Raw genomic sequence first — 23,117 nt, forward strand, 5'->3', positions numbered from 1 at the left:
TGTTTATACCAATCCATGATATTTACATTGTTTTCAAAATGCTTCCAACTTCATTGTGGTGATTATGATTGCACTGGTTATTATTGTGATTGACTTATTGGTTTGATATAGGACATTTTGATACCGATATATAGGAAAGAATCAGTGCACGATTAATGGCATAGAATAATGGCATGAGAATAACAATGAAGTAACAACTAAGAGCAAGAATAAGTAAAAGAAGTGTGCTGAAAGAATTCTGAGGCATAGACACATAATGCTTTAAACAAAGATATTATCATGCTTGGGAAACAAAAAACTATTAGAGGAAATAAAGGCCAGAGAAAACAATATCCTCTACCTGGATTCAGACTTGATCTAATGGCTAAGGCTTGTTTACTAATAACTCAGTAACTTCAATTTTTGACCAAATTAACAGCTGCAAATGACTCTATGAAAGAGGGGGGAAATCTTATTGTATAGTATGTAGAAAACAGCCATTATCAAGAAAGCTTTTCGGTAAATTTATGTTTGCCACGTTTAGAGCATTCCTTCAGTGGTAGCAGAAGGCAGATTCAGAAACATCTGCTATAGTGAGACAACTCACCTTTGTGGCTAAGTTGCTATGAAATGCTGCAGTCCATGCAGCTTTAATATACTTTTATATGGATAAGCCTAATAATCTGGTTTGCTACTGAGTAGGAATTCCTGGATGTCCCAATGAAATATATGTTATGATATCTTTTACCTAATAAAAACTCAAACAATATGTTCTAAATTGCTAAGATTTGCCACTTTTTCTATAAAAGGAGGCATCAATTTATAGTCAAATATAATTGTTCTACTAGAATAAAAACTGGGCTGTTCATAATGTGTTTTATTGTAGATTTTATTATTGTTATTTAGTTACCCTCTTGTATGTTAGTTTGTGTAATGGTAGGTGGTAGGAAAAACCTTAGGGAAGAGGGCGAAGAGATGCTGCTTGGAAATGGCCAGGTAAGAAGCAGCATAATTTTTATTTATTTATTTTATTTATTTGATTTGCCAATTGTTTACAAGATAATAAGTATAAGTGTATACATAGTTATGAATACATGAAATGGGTACATATAAGAAAAATAAAAGAATAAGAGAAACAATAGGACAGGGACGGTAGGCACGTTGGTGCGCTTATGCACGCCCCCTACAGACCTCTTAGGAAAGGGGTGAGGTCAATAGTAGACAGTCTAAGGTTAAAGTTTTTGGGGTTTGGGGAAGAAACTACAGAGTCGGGTAGAGTATTCCAGACATTGACCACTCTATTGCTGAAGTCGTATTTCCTGCAATCAAGTTTGGTGCGGTTTACTTTGAGTTTGTATCTATTGTGTGCTCTTGTGTTGTTATGGTTGAAGCTGAAGTATTCACTGACAGGTAGGACATTGCAATGTATGATTTTATATACCATGCTTAAGTCAGACCGAAGACGGCGTAATTCAAGGTTTTCTAGTTCTAGAATTTCAAGTCTGGTGGCATAAGGTATTCTACAACAGTAGAGGAGTGGAGAACTCTTCTTGTGAAATATTTCTGGACTTTCTCAATTGTGCTAATATCAGATACGTAATGTGGGTTCCAGACTGATGAACCGTATTCGAGTATTGGTCTAGCAAATGTTTTGTATGCTCAGGTTAGTAGTGTGATATTACCAGAGAAAAAGCTACGTAGGATTAGGTTAACAACTCTTAATGCCTTTTTGGCTATGTAGTTGCAGTGGGCTCTAGCACTTAGATCATTAGAGGTGAGTATTCCAAGGTCCTTTACAGAGCTTGGGTCATCAACAAGTTCTTGACTATTCAGCTTGTATTTTATTTTCTGATTTTTTTTTGCCAATATGTAAGACAGAGCATTTATTTGTTGAGATTTGAAGTTGCCATTTGTTTGACCATTCTGATACATAGTCAAGATCTTTTTGTAGGGTAGCAGTATTGTCTGTGGTATTGAACAGCTTTACATCATCAGCGAAGAGAACGCAATTGCTCTTAATATGATCACAGAGGTCGTTTATGTAGAGTATGAAGAGAGTTGGTCCTAGAACACTGCCTTGGGGAACACCACTATTGACAGGTACTGGATTTGATAGGACGCTTCCGATTTTGACCATTTGTTGTCTGTTTGACAGGAATGCTTCTATCCAGTTATTCAGTTGTCCAGAGATACCATAGGATTTTATTTTTAGGAGTAGTTTGTCGTGTACCACTGAATCAAAGGCTTTACAGAAGTCTATGTAGATTGCGTCTATTGCTTTGCCCTGGTCGAGTTGTGTCGTCCATATGTTTTTGCAGTGTAAGAGTTGCAGATTACAGGATAGTTTTTTTCTGAAACCAAATTGTTTATTGGAGAGTAGGTTATTTGTCTCTAAGTGGAGGATGATGGATTGGTTAATAATTGATTCCATGACGCAGCATAAGGAGATTGGCCTGTAATTTTCAACTAGGCTTGGGTCTCCCTTTTTGAAGATGGGGATGACTGTGGCTTGTGACCATAGGTTAGGCAAGGAGCTGGTCCTGAAAGATTTTTCAAAGATTATGCTTAGAGGTTTGGCTATGGCAGTGGATAGCTTTCTTAAGAAGTAGGCACATATTCCATAGAGATAGAGATGGTTTTAGATTGCGTAGTGATTTTTCAACATTGTCTTCTGTGAAATCGATATGTATTAGATCATTGTTGTTATCTGTGGTACGGCTAGGAAATACTGGGCATGATCCATTGCTGTTTACAAATACTGAGCCGAAGAATGTGTTAAAGATGTTGGCTTTAATGGTGTCGTCGTTGCAGTCTTTACCATCAGGTCCTATCAAGGGAGGGATGGACCTTGAGTCTTTTAGTTTGTTGTTTACAAAATTGTAAAAAGCACGGTGGAATTGGTGCTTAGAAGGTTTTCCTCTTGTTTAATGTGATAATTGGTGCATTCGGTCTTTATCTGGTGGCATAAATTTTTGTATCGGTTTTGAAATTGGCAACGTGACCAGATTTGTTTTTCCTCCAGAGTGATCTCTTTTTGGATTGAAGTTTCCTTATTGATATGGGTAATCTGCTTTTTTGTTTTGTTTTGGGAGTTGTTGTTGGTACATATAGTTTGATGACTCTTTTGACTTCAAGTAAAAATATGTTGTAATGGTCTTCAACAGTATTGCATCCAGTGAATAGAGATTGCCAATCCAGGGATGAGAGATCGTTGTCTATAAGATCATAGTTGCCTTTTTGAAGTTACAATTGGGGATTACATCATTGTGGTGATTTTTGTGTGGACGTATGTTGAGACAAAAGTCAATCATATTGTGGTCACTACTGGAAAAGGGTTCTTTAGTTTGTATTCCGTAAATTAAATTCAAACTATTGCAGAAGATGAGATCGAGGCAGTTGTTTAGTCTAGTGTTGTTGGTTACTAGTTGTTCCAGTCCCAGATTTGTAATATCATTGTAGAAGGTTGTGTGTATGGTTTCAGTTGTACAATCATTTAGGGTCCAGTCGATATGAGGTAGATTGAAATCACCAAGAAAGATAAAGGGTATGGGCAGGATGCAGCCCATGTTAGTAATGTATTTAGCTTGTTTACATGTTCGATGTCATAATCAGCTGCTCTGTAACATAGTAAGAATCAATTGTGATATTTAAGGATAGTTCACAGATGATGGTCTCAGGAAGAGCAAGCTCCTGGGTAACTTGGATATTTTTTAGATGTAAGGATTTTTATAGAATATAGCAACACCACCTCCTCGACGATTTTTACGATCTGATCGGTAAACATGATAGTCTCTTACTGTGGTAATGGAGTCGGGGAGAGATGCATTGAGCCATGTTTCACAGACAAATATAATGTCGAAGTTAGCCATATTTAGGAAGATGAGAAATTCAGGTATTTTATTCACGAGGCTTCTTGCATTGAGTAGTTTGCATTTAAGGCCGGCAGTAGTTGGAATTGAGGTAGTTGGGGGCGTGCGTGCCTAGTCTTGGGTGATGGTGGATCGGTTGAGGTAGGGTTGTGGTTGAGGGTAGAAGCTGAGTATTGGGTTGCGTGGCTTACTTTTGATACAGTCAGCATGGTAGTCAATGTACAGGTCCTTCTCTCCATTGTCTAGACGGTTTTTGAGTTCAATGCGGAGTGCATGGGAGCGGGCATGTTGCTGTATGGTTAGGTCAGGGCGGCAACGGAGGTTCTTATGGTTGGTGTTGGTTTTGGCGAGTGAGTTTATAGTATAAATGAATTTACGTTTGCTTGATTCATTTTTGCAAATGACCCTGCACAAGCGTGGGGCCACAGAGCCGTCTCTATTTTTGAGCTCTCGGTTGATGCGGGAAATGTCAAGTATTTCATCAGCGGAGATGGTTGATGCTTGATAATCTCTGATGATGTTTCGGACAGTTGTGATGTCATCATTGTCATTGATGTCCTCTAGACCAAATAAGATGGCGTTTGGACGTTTCCGTTCATGCTCAATGGCTTCTCTGATGAGGATTGGGATATCAATATTTGTCTGGGTTGTGTTTATTTGTGGATTGGGTTTTGGATCGGATTGTGGTTGTTGGGTAGAGATGTGGTTTGTAGCTATTGGATGTTCAGGTTTTTGCGTTTGTGTCTTTTTTTTCAAGGTTGGATATTCTTTTTCTTTTACGGCGTCCAGGGATGCTACTATGGTGTTAAGGGATGTTTCAATGGTTTCGATGGTAGGGATGTTTCAATGGTTTCGATGGTATCAATTCTTTCAGACAGATCCAGTTTGGGTCTGCATGATTTGCAGAAATATGGAAACTCATTGGATGATTCTAGGTATTGAATCATTTGCTCAGGTAATCCCAAGCAGTCATGATGAACGTATTTTTTACACAGAGAACATTTGATGGAGTTTTCATTATCCTTTAGATTTTTGTAGCATTTAAGGCATGTGCAGAAGTCTTGTGGTTCATTGGTGGGGATTATCTTCTCTTTATGTTGTGGTTTGGCGTAGGATTTTCTTTTTGGCATGGTAGGTTTGTTAAAATAATACGTTGATTGAATTAATTAAAGGAACAATTTTGGGTAATCTATATAGACAATATTACATCAAACAATCAATTGCAGTAATCTCTCAAGTCAGATATATTATTCCTGAGCAACAATCAGCCTGATCAAGTCAGATAATATTCCTGAGCAACTAATTACTCTAATCACTAATCAATTAATTACATTAATCATTAATCACACTGTTCATTTAAATTCACTAAATCATTGATTTTACTATTCAATTAAATTACATGAATTTTGATCTTTTAAACTAGTCAGTAATCACACTATTTGTACTAAACACTCTAATCACACTAATCAATTAAAACAATAAATCAATTAAACCATTAATAAAATATTTTATAGAAATTGATTATCTAATCGTTGATATAGGTGCTGAGGTAGAAAAGTTGAAAGTTTTGAGGTAGTGAATTAATCAGTGTTTGATTAAAGTAATGAGGTAGTATTAAGAGTCTGCAAGGAACGGGTTAATTGTTTTACTAGCAACTGTAGTTGATTGAGTGAGAGGAATTTATTGCTCTTTGAATAGCAGATCGCTATTACTCTGTAAACAGGAAGTTGTAACACAATGTTCAAAGGGTTTTTATCCGAGTGAAGGAAAGGGCTTCACTTCTAAGAACAGAGGAAACCAACTAATCTTCTCTCCTTTTTTTTGCAAGCTGACTTTGTAATCTGTAGCTGGATAATGGGTGTGGCAAGAGACTCAAAAATAAACACTTCCTGGGCTGTAAGGAAGACAAACAGTGAGCAAATGATGCTTTCAGACTTGCAAGATTCTACAATAAAGTAGAATTGGTGTATCTGATTGCTGTCTGGTCTATAGAGTAAGACTGAAAGCATTTAACTGGATCAAAGTTTAATCTGTTGCCCTGGATGACAGTAGAGGGGGTCAAGATGAAGATCATTGAAGTCCACCTCTTTTTGATGTGTAGCAGTAATAAAAAAGAGGCAGAAGTTCTATGTCATTTTGTTATTTGTCATTTTAACATTTGTCATTTTGACTTTTTAAAAGTTCCCTTGATTGTCAGTCTGTCTGCTTTTCTGACATATATCAATCAATCATTCTTTTTGTGTAAACTTATCTAAGTGCATCATTTCTGTTCCAGTGATCTCGCCTTTCATTAATGATAAATGATTGTCTGTTGGCATATTTTCAAATATATTTTCTGACCCATGTGAATTAGTGATTTGTTTTTATAAGGGCCTAGACCATGCCTTTGATAACTGATCCTTTATAAGAGCTTTATAATCAGAGCTTTAGAAACTGAACAGCTCTGAATTCATGCAATATTTTAGTAAAGGTGTAGATTACTAACTTTTCTATTTATTTCTGTTTTATCTTTAGGTTGCAGTTTTGAAGGAAGTTCATATAACAGCTCAGTGTTATGGCAGAGTCCAAATAAACCCTGTTTCACACTACAGTGTCAGGTAAAAACAAGTATTTATTTGTTTGTTTGTATCCTCCCTTTATTAGTATCACATATAACTTGGAGGTGAATACATTGAAACACACCTTTCTGTTCCTATTTTCCCACAACAACCCTGTGAGATGGGCTGGGCTGAGAGAGAGTAACTGACTTAAGGTCACTCAGCTAAGGAAAATCAGAAGAATCAGGTCAAATGAGTATAAAGATTTACTGCAAGCTTAAGCCTTTTACAAGAATCTGAGCTACTAACGGTTAAGGGAAATTAGCAGCAGATAAGAAAGGTATTCAAGAAGGGTTGGATTTAAATCTCTTGTGGCTGTACAGGGACTCATTATTGATGACCTGTTTATCCCTTCCCTCAAGCTCAATCTGGTCATACAGGCGGGACTTGAACTCACGGTCTCTTGCTTTCTGGAACGGTGTCTTAAACACTAGACCAAACTGTTCTGTATTAACATTCTCCAAATCCTGAATTCTGATTGGTCCGCATGGACCACAACCTGATTGGCTGACTAAGCGACCGTGATTGGTGCACTAAGAATCTACCGCGATTGGCCGAGCCGATCGCGGGAGATTCAAAGCGATGTCATTGGCCGCCGAGCCGCGCGCTAGCTCTATATGAAGAGCTGCCGCAAATCGCAGGTCTTGTACAGAACTGTATGTTCAATAAAGAGATGACTGTTTGCTTTGGTCTTACGTCTCAATGGAACCGATCTACCCGATCTAACACTGGCGACGAGGGTGGGATCGTGAGACAAAGAGACCAACCAAGCACGTGGCAAATGGCGCGAAACGACCACCAAGATGGCCAGCAGCACCTCGCCACCCGCACCCTTCAACCCGGCCACTGAGGACTGGGAATCCTACACCGACAGGTTCCAGAAAGCGACGGAAACGAACATTTCAAAGCCTTCAGGAACCGACAAACCGAACTTTTCTCGCAGAAGGGGTGTATACTTTGGGGAGACCGGGTGGTGATACCAGAAACTTTACAAAAAAGGGTACTAGCCATGTTGCATGAGGGGCACCAGGGCATCGTCAAGATGAAAGCCCTGGCCAGAAGTTACGCTTGGTGGCCAGGGATGGACAAACAAATCAAGACGTGGGTGGCCGCATGCAAAAGGTGCCAGGAAACGCGATCCCCCCCCGCTGCACCAGTCCTGGAATGGGAAACCCCTAGAGGCCCCTGGTCGTGAATCCACATAGATTTTGCCGGGCCCACCAAGGGACACACATTCCTGGTCACAGTAGATGCTTACTCCAACTGGCTGGAAGTAAGCACCATGAAAACCACAACAACGGAAGCCGTCATTAAAAAACTGAATAAACTTTTCGCCACACATGGGTTGCCAGATGTGCTAGTGTCGGACAACGGACCACAGTTTACGGCACTAGCGTTCGAAAAATACCTGGCCGAACGAGGTATAAGGCATGCCTTAACATCGCCCGCTCATCCGGCGGCGAATGGGCGGGCGGAGTGAATGGTTCAGTACACAAAAAAAACCATACAAAAAATAGAAACCGGCGACATACAAGAAAAAATAAATAGAATGCTGCTCATACAACACATCACACCCAACACAACCACAAATAAAAGCCCAGCAGAACTACTTATGGGCAGGAAACTAAGGTCCCCACTAGACCAATTGCACCCCACGTACAACCCGGAGAAACCCCCAGGCTCGTCCAGTAAACACCGAACATTTAACATTGGAGACACTGTCTACGCAAAAAATTTATCGGGAGACCCACTATGGGTACCGGCACAAATAACCCAGATAACGGGCCCCTGGTCGTACTGACTGCAAACCACCGACGGACGAAGCTGGAAGCGGCACATCGACCAGCTACGGTCAAGACTAGCCGCTGACAGCACCAACACCCCACAAACGACCACTAATAAAGAAACCAGAAGGGGGTGGAAACCCAAACACCAAACAAGGGGAAGAAGAAAGACCTAAAACGCAGACAGAACACCGCTTAACCAGAACAAGCCAAACCCAAACAATAAACCAGCCATACTCACCAGTAGACCTTGAGCCGTTGCAGACGGGAGCTTCACCTGGAAGGAGCAGCTGAGCCAGCTCAACCAGCCCAGAGAGACCAGGCGGGAACGGCGGAGCCGACAACTCGACCGACCAAGGTAGACCGGGTGGGAGTTGCAGCAATGGGCCCGGCTCACCATTCCAGGTGGTTCAATCGAAGGGTTTGAGAGTGACGCGGAGCCCGTCCGAACCGGTCAACGACAAGACACCTACTGAAACGCACAAGTCAACTAGGGAAGTACGAAGCCCCGCCTACCTGCGCGACTACGTCACCACGCTTCGTCAGATGAAACCAAGAGGGGAGGGGTGTTCTATATTAACATTCTTCAAATCCTGAATTCTGATTGGTCCACACGGACCACAACCTGATTGGCTGACTAAGCGACCGTGATTGGTGCACTAAGAATCTACCGCGATTGGCCGAGCCGATCGTGGGAGATTCAAAGCAATGTCATTGGCCGCCGAGCCGCACGCTAGCTCTATATGAAGAGCCGCCGCAAATCGCAGGTCTTGTACAGAACTGTATGTTCAATAAAGAGCTGACTGTTCGCTTTGGTCTCACGTTTCAATGGAACCGATCTACCCGATCTAACACAAACATTGAATTTCTGATATTCATAAAGCATAAGAAAGAAAGCAAAAGCAGTCTTCTGTCATTTCATATAGTGAAACTGATCTTGAGTTGGGATTTGCATGAAGAATATTGAAGTTATTGATGAATGGATGGACCTGTTGTCATAGGTGTATTGCTGTATATTTACTCTTAGACTTGCCTATGAAAATAGCAGGAAAATAAAGATTTCTCTGAGGAAAGGTTCAATATATTCTGTGAATGCATTTTTACAAAGAGTAATGGATTCAAGATGTTAACCAAGTGAGATTATGTATATCTGAAATGTTTGCATTAAATCTGATACCAAGCTTAGGTTTCTAATACCCACAAATGTTATAAAATGCATTTAAATACAGTGTGAAAAATGTGACCTACCCCCCCCCCCAAAAAAGTCTTAGTTAAGTTCTGCCCACTCCGTCCCACCATCTGGTTGTTTGTGGCCACCACAGGATAGGAGGATGCACAGCACTGCCATGAGGTGTGGCAAGGTGAGTGGCAGAAGGAGTTGCCAAATATGCACCACAACTACGCACCTCAGGGCTGCTGCAGCCAGGCCACTGCCCGCTCAGCAATATCTCCTGTCTATTCCATAACCTGGCTGCCCACCTGCCACTTCCCTTTCACTCCCCCCTGAGCCAGACTGCCAAGCTACGGACGATGGATGGGGGAGGCTCAGTCCCTTTACCTGGTCCCCCTCCATTGTTTCAGAGCCAGGAGGGAGTGAGGGCGAAAAGTCTCCACCACTGTTGTGCATCAGTCACATCTACCGCTGGAGCTACTTTTTGATCCCCTGCCCTGCTCTGCAGTTCACCTGACTGTTGGCGGCTGACTGTGTCCTCCTCCACCTGCTGCTTCTATTCTGTGGTGCCACTTCATGCTTCCTGGTTCCCATTCGCTATTTCAAATGTGGCAGCTCTGGAGGCCTGCAGCTCTGCCACCGCATCTCAGTAGATTTCAGCTTTGCCTTGAGACAGGCCTGTTTCAGCATCTGGGGCCCTTGGGAAGTTTGCCTTACTACCTGTTTTTCAGTTTCGTTGCATTTCTCCACTGCCATGGAGCTGTAGAGCTTAGAGTACCATTGCCCAGATCCCCTTGCTCCCCCAAAGCGTTCCTTTGCTAATCTGCTTTTTAGCTTTGTTGCATTTCTCCAATATCACATCCAGAGCAACAAAAGAAATTTGTGGAACTAAAAAAAAAACTTCAAACCTCTGTGTGTGTGTGTGTGTGTGTGTGTGTTTTGTGTGTGTGTGTGAGAGAGAGAGCAAGAGCACACTGCTGCCAGCCCTGGTATAACTCTCTGAGGTTGGATCAAAAATCTCTTTCCCTCCCTCCCTCTTCTTCTTCTTCTTCTTCTTCTTCTTCTTCTTCTTCTTCTTCTTCTTCTTCTTCTTCTTCTTCTTCTTCTTCTTCTTCTTCTTCTTCTTCTTCTTCTTCTTCTTCTTCTTCTTCTTCTTCTTCTTCTTCTTCTTCTTCTTCTTCTTCTTTCTCTCTCTCTCTCTCTCTCTCTCTCTCTCTCTCTCTCTCTCTCTCTCTCTCTCTCTCTCTCTCTCTCACACACACACACACACACACACACACACACACACACACACAGGGATTCGCTTGGATCACTCTCTTGCTCTCTCTCACTTGCTGTGGTAGCAGTGCTTCGATGCCTGACCGATTGCGATGGCCTCACTTCTCACTTGGCCGCTTTCCCTCTTTCTTCTCCCCCTCCTCCTTCCCTTGCTCTGCTTTTTAGCACTCCATTACAGTGCAGCACCTGCAATTCTGCCACCAGTCCAGCCTGGCAGGGGTGGGTGGGAAATCAAGCGATGGCAAAAACAGCTGAAAGTGTGGCATTTAAGCCCTGGATGATTGTTTGAAAGGGATAGCATTTTCTGCAATTCTTGCTACTTGTTGCTTCTAAGCAAACGCTTCCCACAATCTTTTAGGGCTTGATTACACAAAGGCAATTTGCTCTGGAATGGAAGCGGGGAAAAGTTTCTGTGGGGAGAGGTCCTGCCCAGCAGTCAAAACTTCAACGCTACACTTTCAGCTGTTTTCATTGCCGTTTGATTTTCCACTCACCAGGCTGGTCTGGAAGGGATTGCCTTCCCCACTGCTATGGTTGGCAGTCACTCCATGAATGGGGATTGACCATCTCCCAAACCCCGCTGCAGTCAAAGTGGATCCTGGCACTGCAATGAGAGATGGAAAGTGGAGCAAGAGAAGGAGGAAGAGGAGGTGGTGAAGGAGGACAAGAAGCAGGGAGAAGAAAGAGGGAAAATGGCTGAGTGAGAAGCAGGGCCGTCCCGGCCAGCCAGGCATCAAAGTGCTACCACTACCGCCACAGCAGAGTCCATGTTTGCATCAGCCATGCTCTCCATAGTGCGCTACAGCTGATCTGAGGCTCACAGGCTGATTTCCTTTGGACCCCTGTTTACCTCCTTCCACAGCCTGGTGGGGGGTTGACTCCCTGGTCTATGCCTCGCTCCTACCTCTCTGCCTGCGCCTCTCTGGTTCTTCAGCTGTGGCTATGTTAGCTCTTCTAAAGATGAAGCAATCTGGCTTGCTCAAGATCAGGTTGGCTGTTGCAGGAGATGGGAGCCAAGTGTGCAAAGGCCACGGCATGGTGCCACCCCAGTCCTCCAGCTCTACCACACATGTGGGATGAGCTTCCTGAGACAGCCAACCTAACCTTGGGAGAGCTGAATTGCTTCAGCTGTGAGGAGCTTGGCCCAAGGTTTCCATCAGGCCAAGCTTCCTGAGGTGATGGGAACTGCAGCCCACCACAGCTGAATAGTTTAGCTCAGCTGTGAAGTTGAATGCACCCATAAAGCAATGATACACCTCAAGCGAGCAAGCATTGTGAGCTTTGAGGGTGTGAGTTGCATTTCTGAGGCTCCTGCTCAGAATTCACACTATGCCTTCCCATTGGCATTCAAGGAGGCTAATCGGAAATGTAGGTCCTGGTTTCAGTTTAGTTCCGTTTAGTTTTTAAAATCTTAATCTATGTAGTTTTAAGGTTTTCATATTTCAATTATTTTAGTCCTTTTAAACTAATGTTTAACAGGTTTAATCACCCTTCCTTTTTACATTTTTTAACTTTTATATGCTGTTCTAGAGATTAACATAGAGGAGCAAACAGCAGGAAAAGTGTACACTGTTAATCTGTTAATCTTCTCATCACTCCTTATTACCATCCCCTCCCACTTGTGATTGTAGAACTGTAACTTTGTTGCTTGTATCCTTACGATTTATATTGACTGTTTCCTAGTATGATTTGATTGTTGATTGTACCCTATGACTATCATTAAGTGTTGTACATTATGATTCTTGATTCTTAATGAATGCACCTTTTCTTTATGTATACTGAGAGTATTTACACCAAGCCAAATTCCTTGTGTGTCCAATCACACTTGGCCAATAAAGTATTCTATTCTATTCTATTCTATTCTATTCTATTCTATTCTATTCTATTCTATATTAACCAGGACTGATAAGATTGTTTGGACCTTTTACTTTTTCAGTATAAGTATTTTTTAATAGACCTATGATAGTCAAGCAACAAACACACAAACCTCTCTCAGAGACAACATGGCTGCAACAACATCAAGACAACCCAAGATAAATTTTTTTTTCCAGATAATGGATATTTCAAGTAAGACTCCTCTTCTCAGCTGTTTTGCCGAATTCCAGACAGGAAGGGAAACAAAAAGGTCTCAAGGTAATGATCAAATGAGTCTTTATTCGTCCATACAATGCTCTGGATTCAGGTAACAACGAGTAACCAAAAGAAATTAAAGTCAGCTCTGGCGCACCTCGCGGCAAGAGCTGTATTTATACAACAGTTAACAACTTAATGAGTTTATCTACCATCCAGTGAGCGTTACTGCATCACATCCGATCACCATATAACACCTTATACACTGTGCTTTTAGCCATTAATTGTTTATCCCTATTTACTATACTTGTACAAACTATCATATTCCATCATTGTATTTACGCCTATGAAGTACCCTCCACCCCTTTCTAGATCGTTAGTTCAGCAGGCAGCATCCTAATCACTTTGTCTACAACCGCCCGCAGACTGTAACAGCTCAGGGTGTGACGTCAGCAAGGCTCATTATCTCCGTCGAACAGTCGAAGCCCCGGGGTGGGTAGTTAACAGGATTTCCCCCCTCGATAGCATAGTCTGACATGGCACAACGCATGGTGTCATGGCTCCAGCATGCCTTGGAGGCATGACACCTATACTTAACTAAGTATATTATAAGATAATATACTTAAATTTCAGCAAGGCATTCAACAAAGTAGACCACAACCTACTTCTTGGGAAGCTAGAAAAAAGTGAGATAGATAGAATAATCTCTAGATGGATTCGCAACCGGCTGACAAACCATACTCAATGAGTAGTCCTTAATGGGTCTAAGTCTACATGGAGGGAAGTAAGCAGTGGGGTCCACAAGGTTCCGTCTTAGGCCCAGTACTCTTCAATATCTTCATAAACAACTTAGATGAGAGAATAGAAGGGGAACTTACCAAATTTGCAGATGATACTAAGCTGACAGGAATAGCTAACACCCTAGAAGATAGGCTCAAGATCCAGATGGATAACAGAATATGGTGAAGTTGCAGGACTGAAAATGAATAAAGAGAAAACTAAAATATTAGTTAAAAATGTTGCAGAGAAACAAAAAAAAAGAGAGTTGATGGAGAAGATTTAGATAGCTAAGAAAGTCAAATACTTAGGAATCCAGCTAACAGCAAGATGCACAACTATTAAAGAAGATAACTATATGAAACTGTTACAACAAATCAAATTAAACTTGGAGAAATGGAAAAACCTGCAGCAGCTATTGTTGATAGATAGGATAGCCACAATAAAAATGAACATTTTGCTGAGACTGTTATTCCTATTTCAAACAATCCCAATAAAATTAGGGGGAAAATTCTTTGAAGAACTAAATAAAATGACATTTTATTGGTAAGGGAAAAAAGCAAGAATAAGATTGAAACTGTTACAAGATACTAAACTTAAAGGGGCTTTGGGTTGCCAGATTGAGACCTATATTACGAGGGCTCTGCACTTGCCTGGGTAAAATAATGGGTAAATCTGAGACATAAAAGACTATTAACTTTGCAGGGACATGATCTCCAAGAAGGTTCCATGCCTTTCTATGATAGGGGAAAAACAAAATACATGGATACTTTCAAAGAAACCTTGTTAGAAATGCACTATTGTTAGGATGGGGGAAAATTAAAGAAAGACATTATATGAAAATACCAGTCAGGCTCTCCACAATAGAGGCACTGATACATCTGAATGTGATTAATATGGAAAAAATTGTAAGGTATAAGGACATTTTGAATGATGAAGGGAAACATAAATCTATCAAGGGATTGATTTAGCATGGTGGCCTCATGTACAAATACAATCAAGTTATGAGAAAGATGCAAGAATGTATGGTTTCTACAAAGAACCAACAGAACTAGACCAGATATTACTAGGGACAGATGAAAAATTAATTTAAAAAATGTATAGCTACTTATTGAGTATTAAAATGGAAGAAGAGCAAGTGAAACAAATGATAAGATGGGCTAAAACTTTGGTTATTCAATAGAATTAGATAAATGGCAGAAATTGTGGAATAGAAATTGTAAGTTAATGATGTCAATGGCCTATAAGGAAACCTTACACAAAATGTTTTATAGGAGGCATTTACCACCATAGAGGTTGGCAAAGATGTTTGAAAATCTGTCAGCTAAATGTTGGAAGTATAACCAGATACCAGGTTCATATTCTCATAAGTGGTGAACATGCCCAAAAGCAAAAAAAAAATTGGACTAAAATACATACTTGGTTAGAAAAAATGATAAAGCAACATATAGATTTGAAACCAGAAATATTTCTGCTGGAACAGTATAATAAAGGGAATACATACTTAATTTTGCATGTAGTAAAGGCAGCAAGAATAGTGTTTGCACAACAATGGAAAAATGATGAGGTCCTGACAGATGAAAGTGTAATAAAAATATTACAATGTGCTGAGGTGGATAGATTGACATTTCAGATAAAAGACAAGGAAGAAACAATATTTTTTAACATGGGATTTATTCTACCAATGGTTAACTAATAGAAACAAAGGTTAGAAACTAAAAAGAATTTTAAAAAATAATAAGAATTTGTATTAAAAATTTGCAAGATGGATAAACTAATCATATGATTATGTTGTGATTAATATTATATGTTTATTAAGATTACTAGAATGATTTTGGTTATTGTTGTAACCTTACTTAAAATTAATTCTGTGCAGACAACATGCTGTTTAGATAGATGGAATTTTTTATGTTCTTTAAAAGGAAAATCTACCAATAAAACATGATCTCTACCAGAAAAAGATAAGGACAATAATAAAAGGAATATTTAAACCTACTCAACGGAAAACTTCAGTTCATGGATGATGAGGAAGAGGTAGTCCACCAGTTTGCCACCCTTTGCCCAGGAGATCAAGAGATAATATTAAAGAAGATTGAAATAATTGATCAAATGTTGAGGTTGACAACTAGTGCAACAGAAAGCTTGAATGTTTTGCTTCTTTCTGGCAGTTCCTCCATAGAATTGCTATCAAGTCTGGCTTCTGAAAGTATCGAGCCCCAATAAATAAAAAGAGAAGGTGGACCAGTCCAAAAAGAAAATGAAAAGGAAGAGACATCCAACAGGATTAAGAGTACAAGTCCAAATTAACCATCCAGTAGGACAACTAGACAAAGAGAAGTAAAACTGGACTCCCCGCCCACCTGAAGAAATGTCAGTCTTAGAGAAAAAGCACTGGCAATGAAAATAAAGATGAGCAACAACAATAAGATTTGCAACTCATGAGGAGAAATTCCAAACCTCACCATAACTGTGTCTATATGGGAAGCATAATTAATATCGACCCAGCTCCAATATCAAGTTGACATCTGGCATTCTTATTACCTAGCCAACAAACCAAGCCAGATCACCTTGCCTCTGGAAATCCCATACAGATGATGACCTGGAATGTGGCTGGCTGGAAAGAGATAGTTGATAGTGGACTAATTAACTTTCTCTCTAGATTCGATGTAATAGCCATTCAGGAAACCTGGTTAACCAAAGTGGATGAACCAGTACAACTGCCAGGCTTTCAGGGATGGGCCTCCCCAGCCCAAAAAACAAAGGGAGACCCTCTGGTGCAGAGGTCCCCAACTGGTGGTCTGCGGACCACTGGTGGTCCACAAGAAAAATTTTGTGGTCCTTGGCGCACCCGGGTGGAGGAGCTGCTCCGGGATGACCAATGGGCCAATCTTGTGACTAGAGCTCTGGAGTACAGGATTGGACAGGCAGCTTGTGGTGGGGCTGGAAATCTCCGCTACAGAGGGATGAATCTGCAACTTTCAACTTTGTAGGAGGTGCAAAGTGGAAGGAGTAATGCCACCCTTGCTGGCCAGAATGAGATAATGGTGCTGTTGTGGTAAGAGGGGCTGGGAGTGGTAGCCCAGGCAGGCCGAAGCAATGCGTGTTGGCAACCCGCAACTCTTTTGTTCCACTGTTGTGGCTTCCTGTTGGCTGAATCCACCACTGGCTGGCTCCGCCCCTCACCCTCCTCTCTCATTCACTCCTTGCCTGGCTGGAGAAGGGAAGGCCAGGGATGGAGATTCACTCCATATTCCAAAGCAGGAGCAAAGCTTCATCTCTTGCTGGGTCTTGCGGGCATTTCTTCCGGCCTTGTTGGTGCTGCACAACTGGGAGGTGCACAAGTTCCTCTCCATCCCAAAACACTGGCTGACCTGGCTGAGAGAGAAAGAGAGAGATGAGAGAGAGAGAGATGAGATGAGATGAGATGAGAGATACAGAGAGAGATGGGAGAGAGAGAAAGAGAGAGATGAGATTAGAGAGAGAGGAAAAAAGAGAGATGAGAGAGAAGTATGTGTGAGAGAGATGAGAGATCCTGGTGTTTTGTTTTTTGTGGGAAACAGGTCCAAATGGCTCTTTAAGGTTGCAGAAACAGGTGGCCAAGCTAAGTGCCTGAAGGACTCTATTCAGTCACTGGGAGTCCACGCACTTCAGCGAACAGTGCGCTGGATTCATATTAGTGGTCCACTAAATTATGAATTTAGTGGCCCCTGAGTCCGAAAAGTTGGAGACCCTTGCTCTGGTGGGTTATTCATTCTTTTAAAGCAAGAATTGCAATGGCAGAGGGAGAAACTACAATGAAGACAAGTATTCGTATTTCCTAGATGTTAAATTTGGATATGAGTTAATACTGGTAAATGTGTATATCCCTCCAAAATAGCCCCTGTATTATAACTCCAAATACTGGATAAATTTGGAAGTTATCCTAGATGATATATTTGTATTGTACCTTCAGTCCATAGTGGCATTATTAGGAGATTTTAATGCTAGGTTATGTCCCTCTTTGTATGAGTTCGCCCAGAAGAAGGGAGTCCCAGGGGAGTTTTTTGATAACCATCCTCAGTGGCTCTCAAGAGACCGCAAAAGTAACACTGCTGGCATGCTCCTAGTCTCCTTAATTTTTAAGGGTAATCTCCAAATTTTGGGAGGCAAGGATAAGAGTCAAACATATCCTTATATATACCACACAGCCCATTCAAGTAGTGTCCTGGATCTCTTTTGTGTGTCTAGAGATAAGGTCGATCTTTTCTCAGAGGTTACAGTACACTTTAGTGATGATAGCAATTATCAGCCTGTAAATATGACATTGTGAGGCTGCTCAAATTTAAGACCATATAACATGGCTGACAGATGGCTCACCAAAAAGGTGGAGGTGACCCAAAATAAAAGGCTAATTTGAGTTAGAGTTTATACTAAGGCAATATCAGACTGCCTTAAAGCAGAGAATACTACCAACTGGGCTAGAACAAGTCAGTCAACTACTATTGACTGGTGGTCAGCCTTCAATGCATTCCCTAATCTTTGTAATATCCTGAAAAAACACCTAACAACTGAACCTGCTACGTAAAGAGCCCGAGTGGGTAGATCCCGTAGGTTTGATCCAGAAAGCCAGCAGCCAAAAAAGAAATTGAAGACAGCCATGAGGCTTGCACAAAGGAATTCTACTGCTCATATACAAGCTGAGATGTTGCATACAAGAAGCAAATATTTAAAAAATATAAAATTAAAGAAAAAAGTTCTGCCACCTTAATTTGGGCAGAACTTGAATTGGCTGCTAAAAGTCATAACACATCAATATTCTGGCATTCAGTAGCAGGAGTTCTAAAGGAATGTAGATTTGCATTTCATATACCAATCTCTGCTGAAGAATGCGAGAACTACTATCAAAGTTTGTTTGCCTCAACAGAATATGGTTTGTTTGCCTCAACAGAATATGTACAGAAACTGCCTCTAAGCAGTGAACAAGCACCCTCTAAAACCATTTCCCTTTGGCCACAGTTCTCTGTAAAAGAGATACAATCTATTATTAAATGTCTAAAGAGCAATAAAAGCCCCAAATGAGGATTTTCTACCAGCAGAAATATTTAAGAACTTCGCTGACTGGTAGAGTCCATTATTGGCAGGTCTATTCACACATAAATAATACCTGCCATATTCCAGTCAGTTGGAAGATGGCAATAATGGTTCCCATGTACAAAAAAGGGAATAAAAAGGATCCTAGTAACTATAGACCCATCAGCCTGATCAATATTGTTGCTAAATATATGCAAGGTTCTTTCTGAACAAAATGGAAATCTGGGCAGAGGAAAATCATATCCTCGCAGAAGAACAAGCAGGCTTTAAACAAAGCCGATCTACCATTGACTGTTTTGTTCTGAATCATCTAATTGCCAAATATGCCAATAAGAGGAGACCCCTATATGCAGCCTTTATATCTATACAGCTTACAGTGGCATTTGGTAAATAGAGATGTACTATGGCATAAACTGACAGCTCTTAAAATTGAATCTAGACTACTAATCCTAATTAAAACCCTATATACAAATGCTTGCACATGCCAATGATCCTAAACAGAAATTGTAACACCTTGCTCTATGCTGATGATATGATCCTATTATCGTACTCACTAGTAGGATTGTGGAGGCTACTAAGGAGATTTAGCTACTACTGTCAGGATTACTATCTAATTATTAGCAAATCCAAATAAAAAGTTATGGTGTTTGGTAAACATACCCAGAGACATAGATAGCAAATAGACTGAGAAGCAATTGAATAGGTTAGCACCTTCATCTACTTAGGCATAATTTTTTTCAAGACTGGACTTGTAACTATCAACAGAGCACACTTAGAGCAAAAGCTCCCTTGAATCTATTACTTAAATTAAAGGATAACAGTTACCCAGGCTCCCTAGTACCACTAATCAAAGTATATAAAGCTAAGGTAATCCCTATGCTCCTATACGGAGCTGAAGTTTGGGGTTTACACCCTGTTACAGCTTTAGAGCAAGCACAGTCTCAGCACCTAAGGTGTATTTTGGGTGTGGACCCTAAGACTGCTGCAGTCAGAGTAGACCTGGGAATCTACACAATTCACACGCTGTCTAAAACCAGAGCTTACAACTATTGGCTCAAAATTAATGAAATGGAGGTGGATAGACTCCCTAAGCTATGTCTGCTGGAGCAGATAAAATTGCAATCACAAACCCTCTGGGTTACTAAATTGACAAATTATATAAAGAGCTGTGGTCTCTTTGCCCCCTGTGTAACAGGAGAACAACAACGAAAAACTGCCCAAAGAATCATGGATATAGAAACTCAAAACAACATTGTCACACTTAGTAAGGGTGGTCACACTTAGTAAGGGTGGTAGCCAGACTATGCCTATGGATCCTCAGGTTCAGCAACAAGACCATGTCTTATGACCTTAAAAAGAAGCCAGCAAACCTGATACCAATCTAATATCATTCCCTAGATATTAAATTGGTCTCAGATCTGCTGGCTTCTTCCCATAGTACAGGATGATGAAGAAGTCATGAGGTTCTTTTCCTGATTCACAAATGACAATCCTTAATAAATAGCACTCAGCCTCTGCCAATTCTGTCAGATTAAATAGGACAGATAAACATAATCAGGGAAAGGCAGTCCCTCAAATAACTTGGTTCCATGTTTGCCCCAAATTCTTGTAGGTAACAGATCCTAAGTAATAATTTTGACCTGACTCTTCGTCTTTGGAGAAATCCAAGTGGCTTTTACTGTTAACCACGGTAGTTGGCCAGAAATACTCCAGTTATAGTTACCGGTGATTTGGTAATATCCCCCTAGGATTATTGTTCTGGGACAATACCTGGCACAGGTTGTACTAAATAGAGCTGAGAGGTTGGGACTAGAAAAGATATATTCATTTGAAATAACTATTAATGGTTTGCAAACCAGTGGTTTTCTGAGAACCTTTCAGAGTAACAGATGACCTACAATCTCCTCAGGTACCTCCGGCACTATCTTCTCTCCTACAAGAAGTTGCTGTATGTCTAAAATCTGGTGCTGAATCTTATATGTTTAAATTTCAGTTTATATTCTTCATAAATGCCATCTTCCATCAATCCCATTTTATGAAGAGCTGCTGGGACCTGAACTTTTCTGTTTTATCAGAATATATTCCATTTTGCAATTTTATATTTAGAGTCCTACATAGAATATGTTTATACTGAAGAGCAAGATATGGAATAATTGTTGAGCGGGGGAGGGGGGAAGCAAGATTACCTACAGTTTTAAGTAAATGTTGACTGCCTTAAAAATTAAATTTAATGCAATATGTGAGACAACATGTACAAATCATGATAGCGCACCTTATATCTTTTCTATAGCCCTAGCCAATATGATCTAATGCTACTATTTTTTGGCAAAACATTCCTAGGTGACATCAGAATATCAAAGAACTGCCTCAGAAGTGAAGAGGGTAGAACACACTGACACGTGCATTTGTTCTTTGCACATTGCTATGGAATTCTGCAGTTTCAGCATTTATTGTCTGGTCCTATCACAAAGCAGAAATGGGCATTTCTACTTCCATTTAAAAACCTGGACCATTAAAAAAAGCTCTGCTTCCCCCTCATTTAGGAAACCATGAGAGAATGGCACTAGTACCAAAGAAAATCCCCTTCATGTTTATCAATATGTTGACTTCTGGAATAAGCACTGCAGGAAGTGATCATTTAATAGACTTCTACCTGAAGGAGAATCAGAGATAACAGGCTTCTATTCTACAGACCTTTATCTCTCTTTTCATAAGCTTTTCTTTCTCCAAACATTCGGCGTTGAGGAATGTTTTTATCAGATATGTTAGCATATCAGCAGAGTGGCTGATTCTTTTCACATTTCCTATAATATATTTTTTATAAGACTGAGCACCATTTTTTTACCTCATTATTAGCTTTATTAGTTTCTTGCTGCTTATCTAGATCTAGCAGGCTCATGTACTTTTTGGAGAGAGTGTTGGATTAATTTTTGATGCTATAGTATACTGTTACACAAAAAAAATGCTTCACTATATTTGACATCCATAACCAGTTACTGGATAGCTGTAGAGGTACTGATTCGCATAATGATCTGCTTCTTCTTCATATGACTTAACAACTGTAGTAAGAAAGGTCGTAAAGTGGGGCAAAACTCACTTAACAAATATCCCATAAATTTTGTGCTCAATCAATGTCATAATTGAGGACTGCCCATATAACACTAAATTAACCGCCTAGAAAGAGAATGTAATTTGGAGAGGGGCACGACACAGAATTTCCTGACTATTCAGATAAAACTATGTGGGGATCGATATAGGCTTCCTATGTTTTGTTTTTTAAATCCATTAAATCTTACATATCCTGTTAGAGTTTATTGCAGAAATCAAATCCAGAAAGCACACACAGATGACTGATTCAGCAGGATTCATTAACTTCTTTGTATACATAATAACAAATGTGTAAAATGTACAATACCAATAGTAGATTCTTCCAAAGTAACACAAGCAGAGAAGAGAATAGTTTTAGTTTCAACAGGCAGACAAGAAGAGACTTGTTTTCAGCTTCAGAGCACAGAGCAGAGATAAGCCACACCCAGTCTCTTTCCTTAAGTTTCAGTTTCTAATTCAGCTCTCATTGGCTGACCTTGTTACCATGTCATTACCAGTTCATGAATATTCTGATATATCCTTTGTCAAATATATGTCTGTACGATGTTGATAAAATGGAAATCAGAAGAGTATGAAAAGTATATATGAACTGGGTTTTTTGTAGATGTTGATATACTTTTGATTTTTTGTGGATAATTGGACCTTCTTATGTTATTTCCCAGGAAGGAGTGATAACAGAGTCTGATATTCAGTGTATTATTCATTGTACAAATCCTTACAAGGAACCAGGGATTTGTTGCCCCATATGTCCAGGTAAGAGCTGAAAAAGATTAGCTTGTATGTCTGAAGAACAGGAAAGCTGACTTTTTGTTTTTAATATTTAGGATGTACAGATATATTTGTTTGACCAAGATCAAGATCAATTTTGCTTGTATACCTTCTTGCACTTCAGACTTTTTAAATTACCATTTCTCACCCCCCATTATCATTGTCTTTACTCTGTTCTGATACCAGGGTGTCAGTATTATTTTTGTATGGATGACCAAACAATGAAAAAGATTCGTGTTGAAGAAAAGTTGATATCTTTGGACCTATTCCATGTCCTTCTCTTCATTTCTGTTGTCCTTTCATGTAGGCCAGTATTCTTACTACTCCAAATGTCATTTATTTGTCACATTGATTTTGCTGGTGCTCTTTGTGTTATTGCAGCATGATACTTATCTTCCTATCTTCCATATCATTTGCCTATATTCACTCTACAAACTCTTTATCATCTTTATAGTTTTCTGACAGTTGAAAGTCCTCTTGAAGTGGATTGACAAAAGGAAAGATGCTTCATTAATTGATTTCTAAGGGAAAATGCTATGGGAAATCTTCTGCTATGGGAAATTACCAAAACTTCTATCCAGTTGCTTTCTTTGGAGAGCAAAATAAATATTGTGGCTGAATGAATTTCTTGCACAAACTTTGGTTT

General features: G+C 40.2%; 1 protein-coding gene across 2 annotated transcripts in view; it reads left to right on the forward strand.

Annotated features, from left to right (window-relative positions):
* The window catches only part of BMPER (BMP binding endothelial regulator), a 525,475-nt gene that overhangs the window by 148,895 nt on the left and 353,463 nt on the right, over positions 1 to 23,117 (forward strand). For both annotated transcript variants that reach the window (XM_026674868.2, XM_087947656.1), the window contains exons 4-5: positions 6,363 to 6,445; positions 22,366 to 22,456. In XM_026674868.2, coding sequence (XP_026530653.1) covers positions 6,363 to 6,445; positions 22,366 to 22,456 — 174 coding nt within the window. The remainder of the gene's footprint in view (positions 1 to 6,362; positions 6,446 to 22,365; positions 22,457 to 23,117) is intronic.

The sequence above is a fragment of the Notechis scutatus genome, chromosome Z (assembly GCF_049901735.1).
Source record: "Notechis scutatus isolate UNSWTSFEM ecotype Mainland chromosome Z, rNotScu1.2, whole genome shotgun sequence".
NCBI lineage: Eukaryota > Metazoa > Chordata > Lepidosauria > Squamata > Elapidae > Notechis > Notechis scutatus.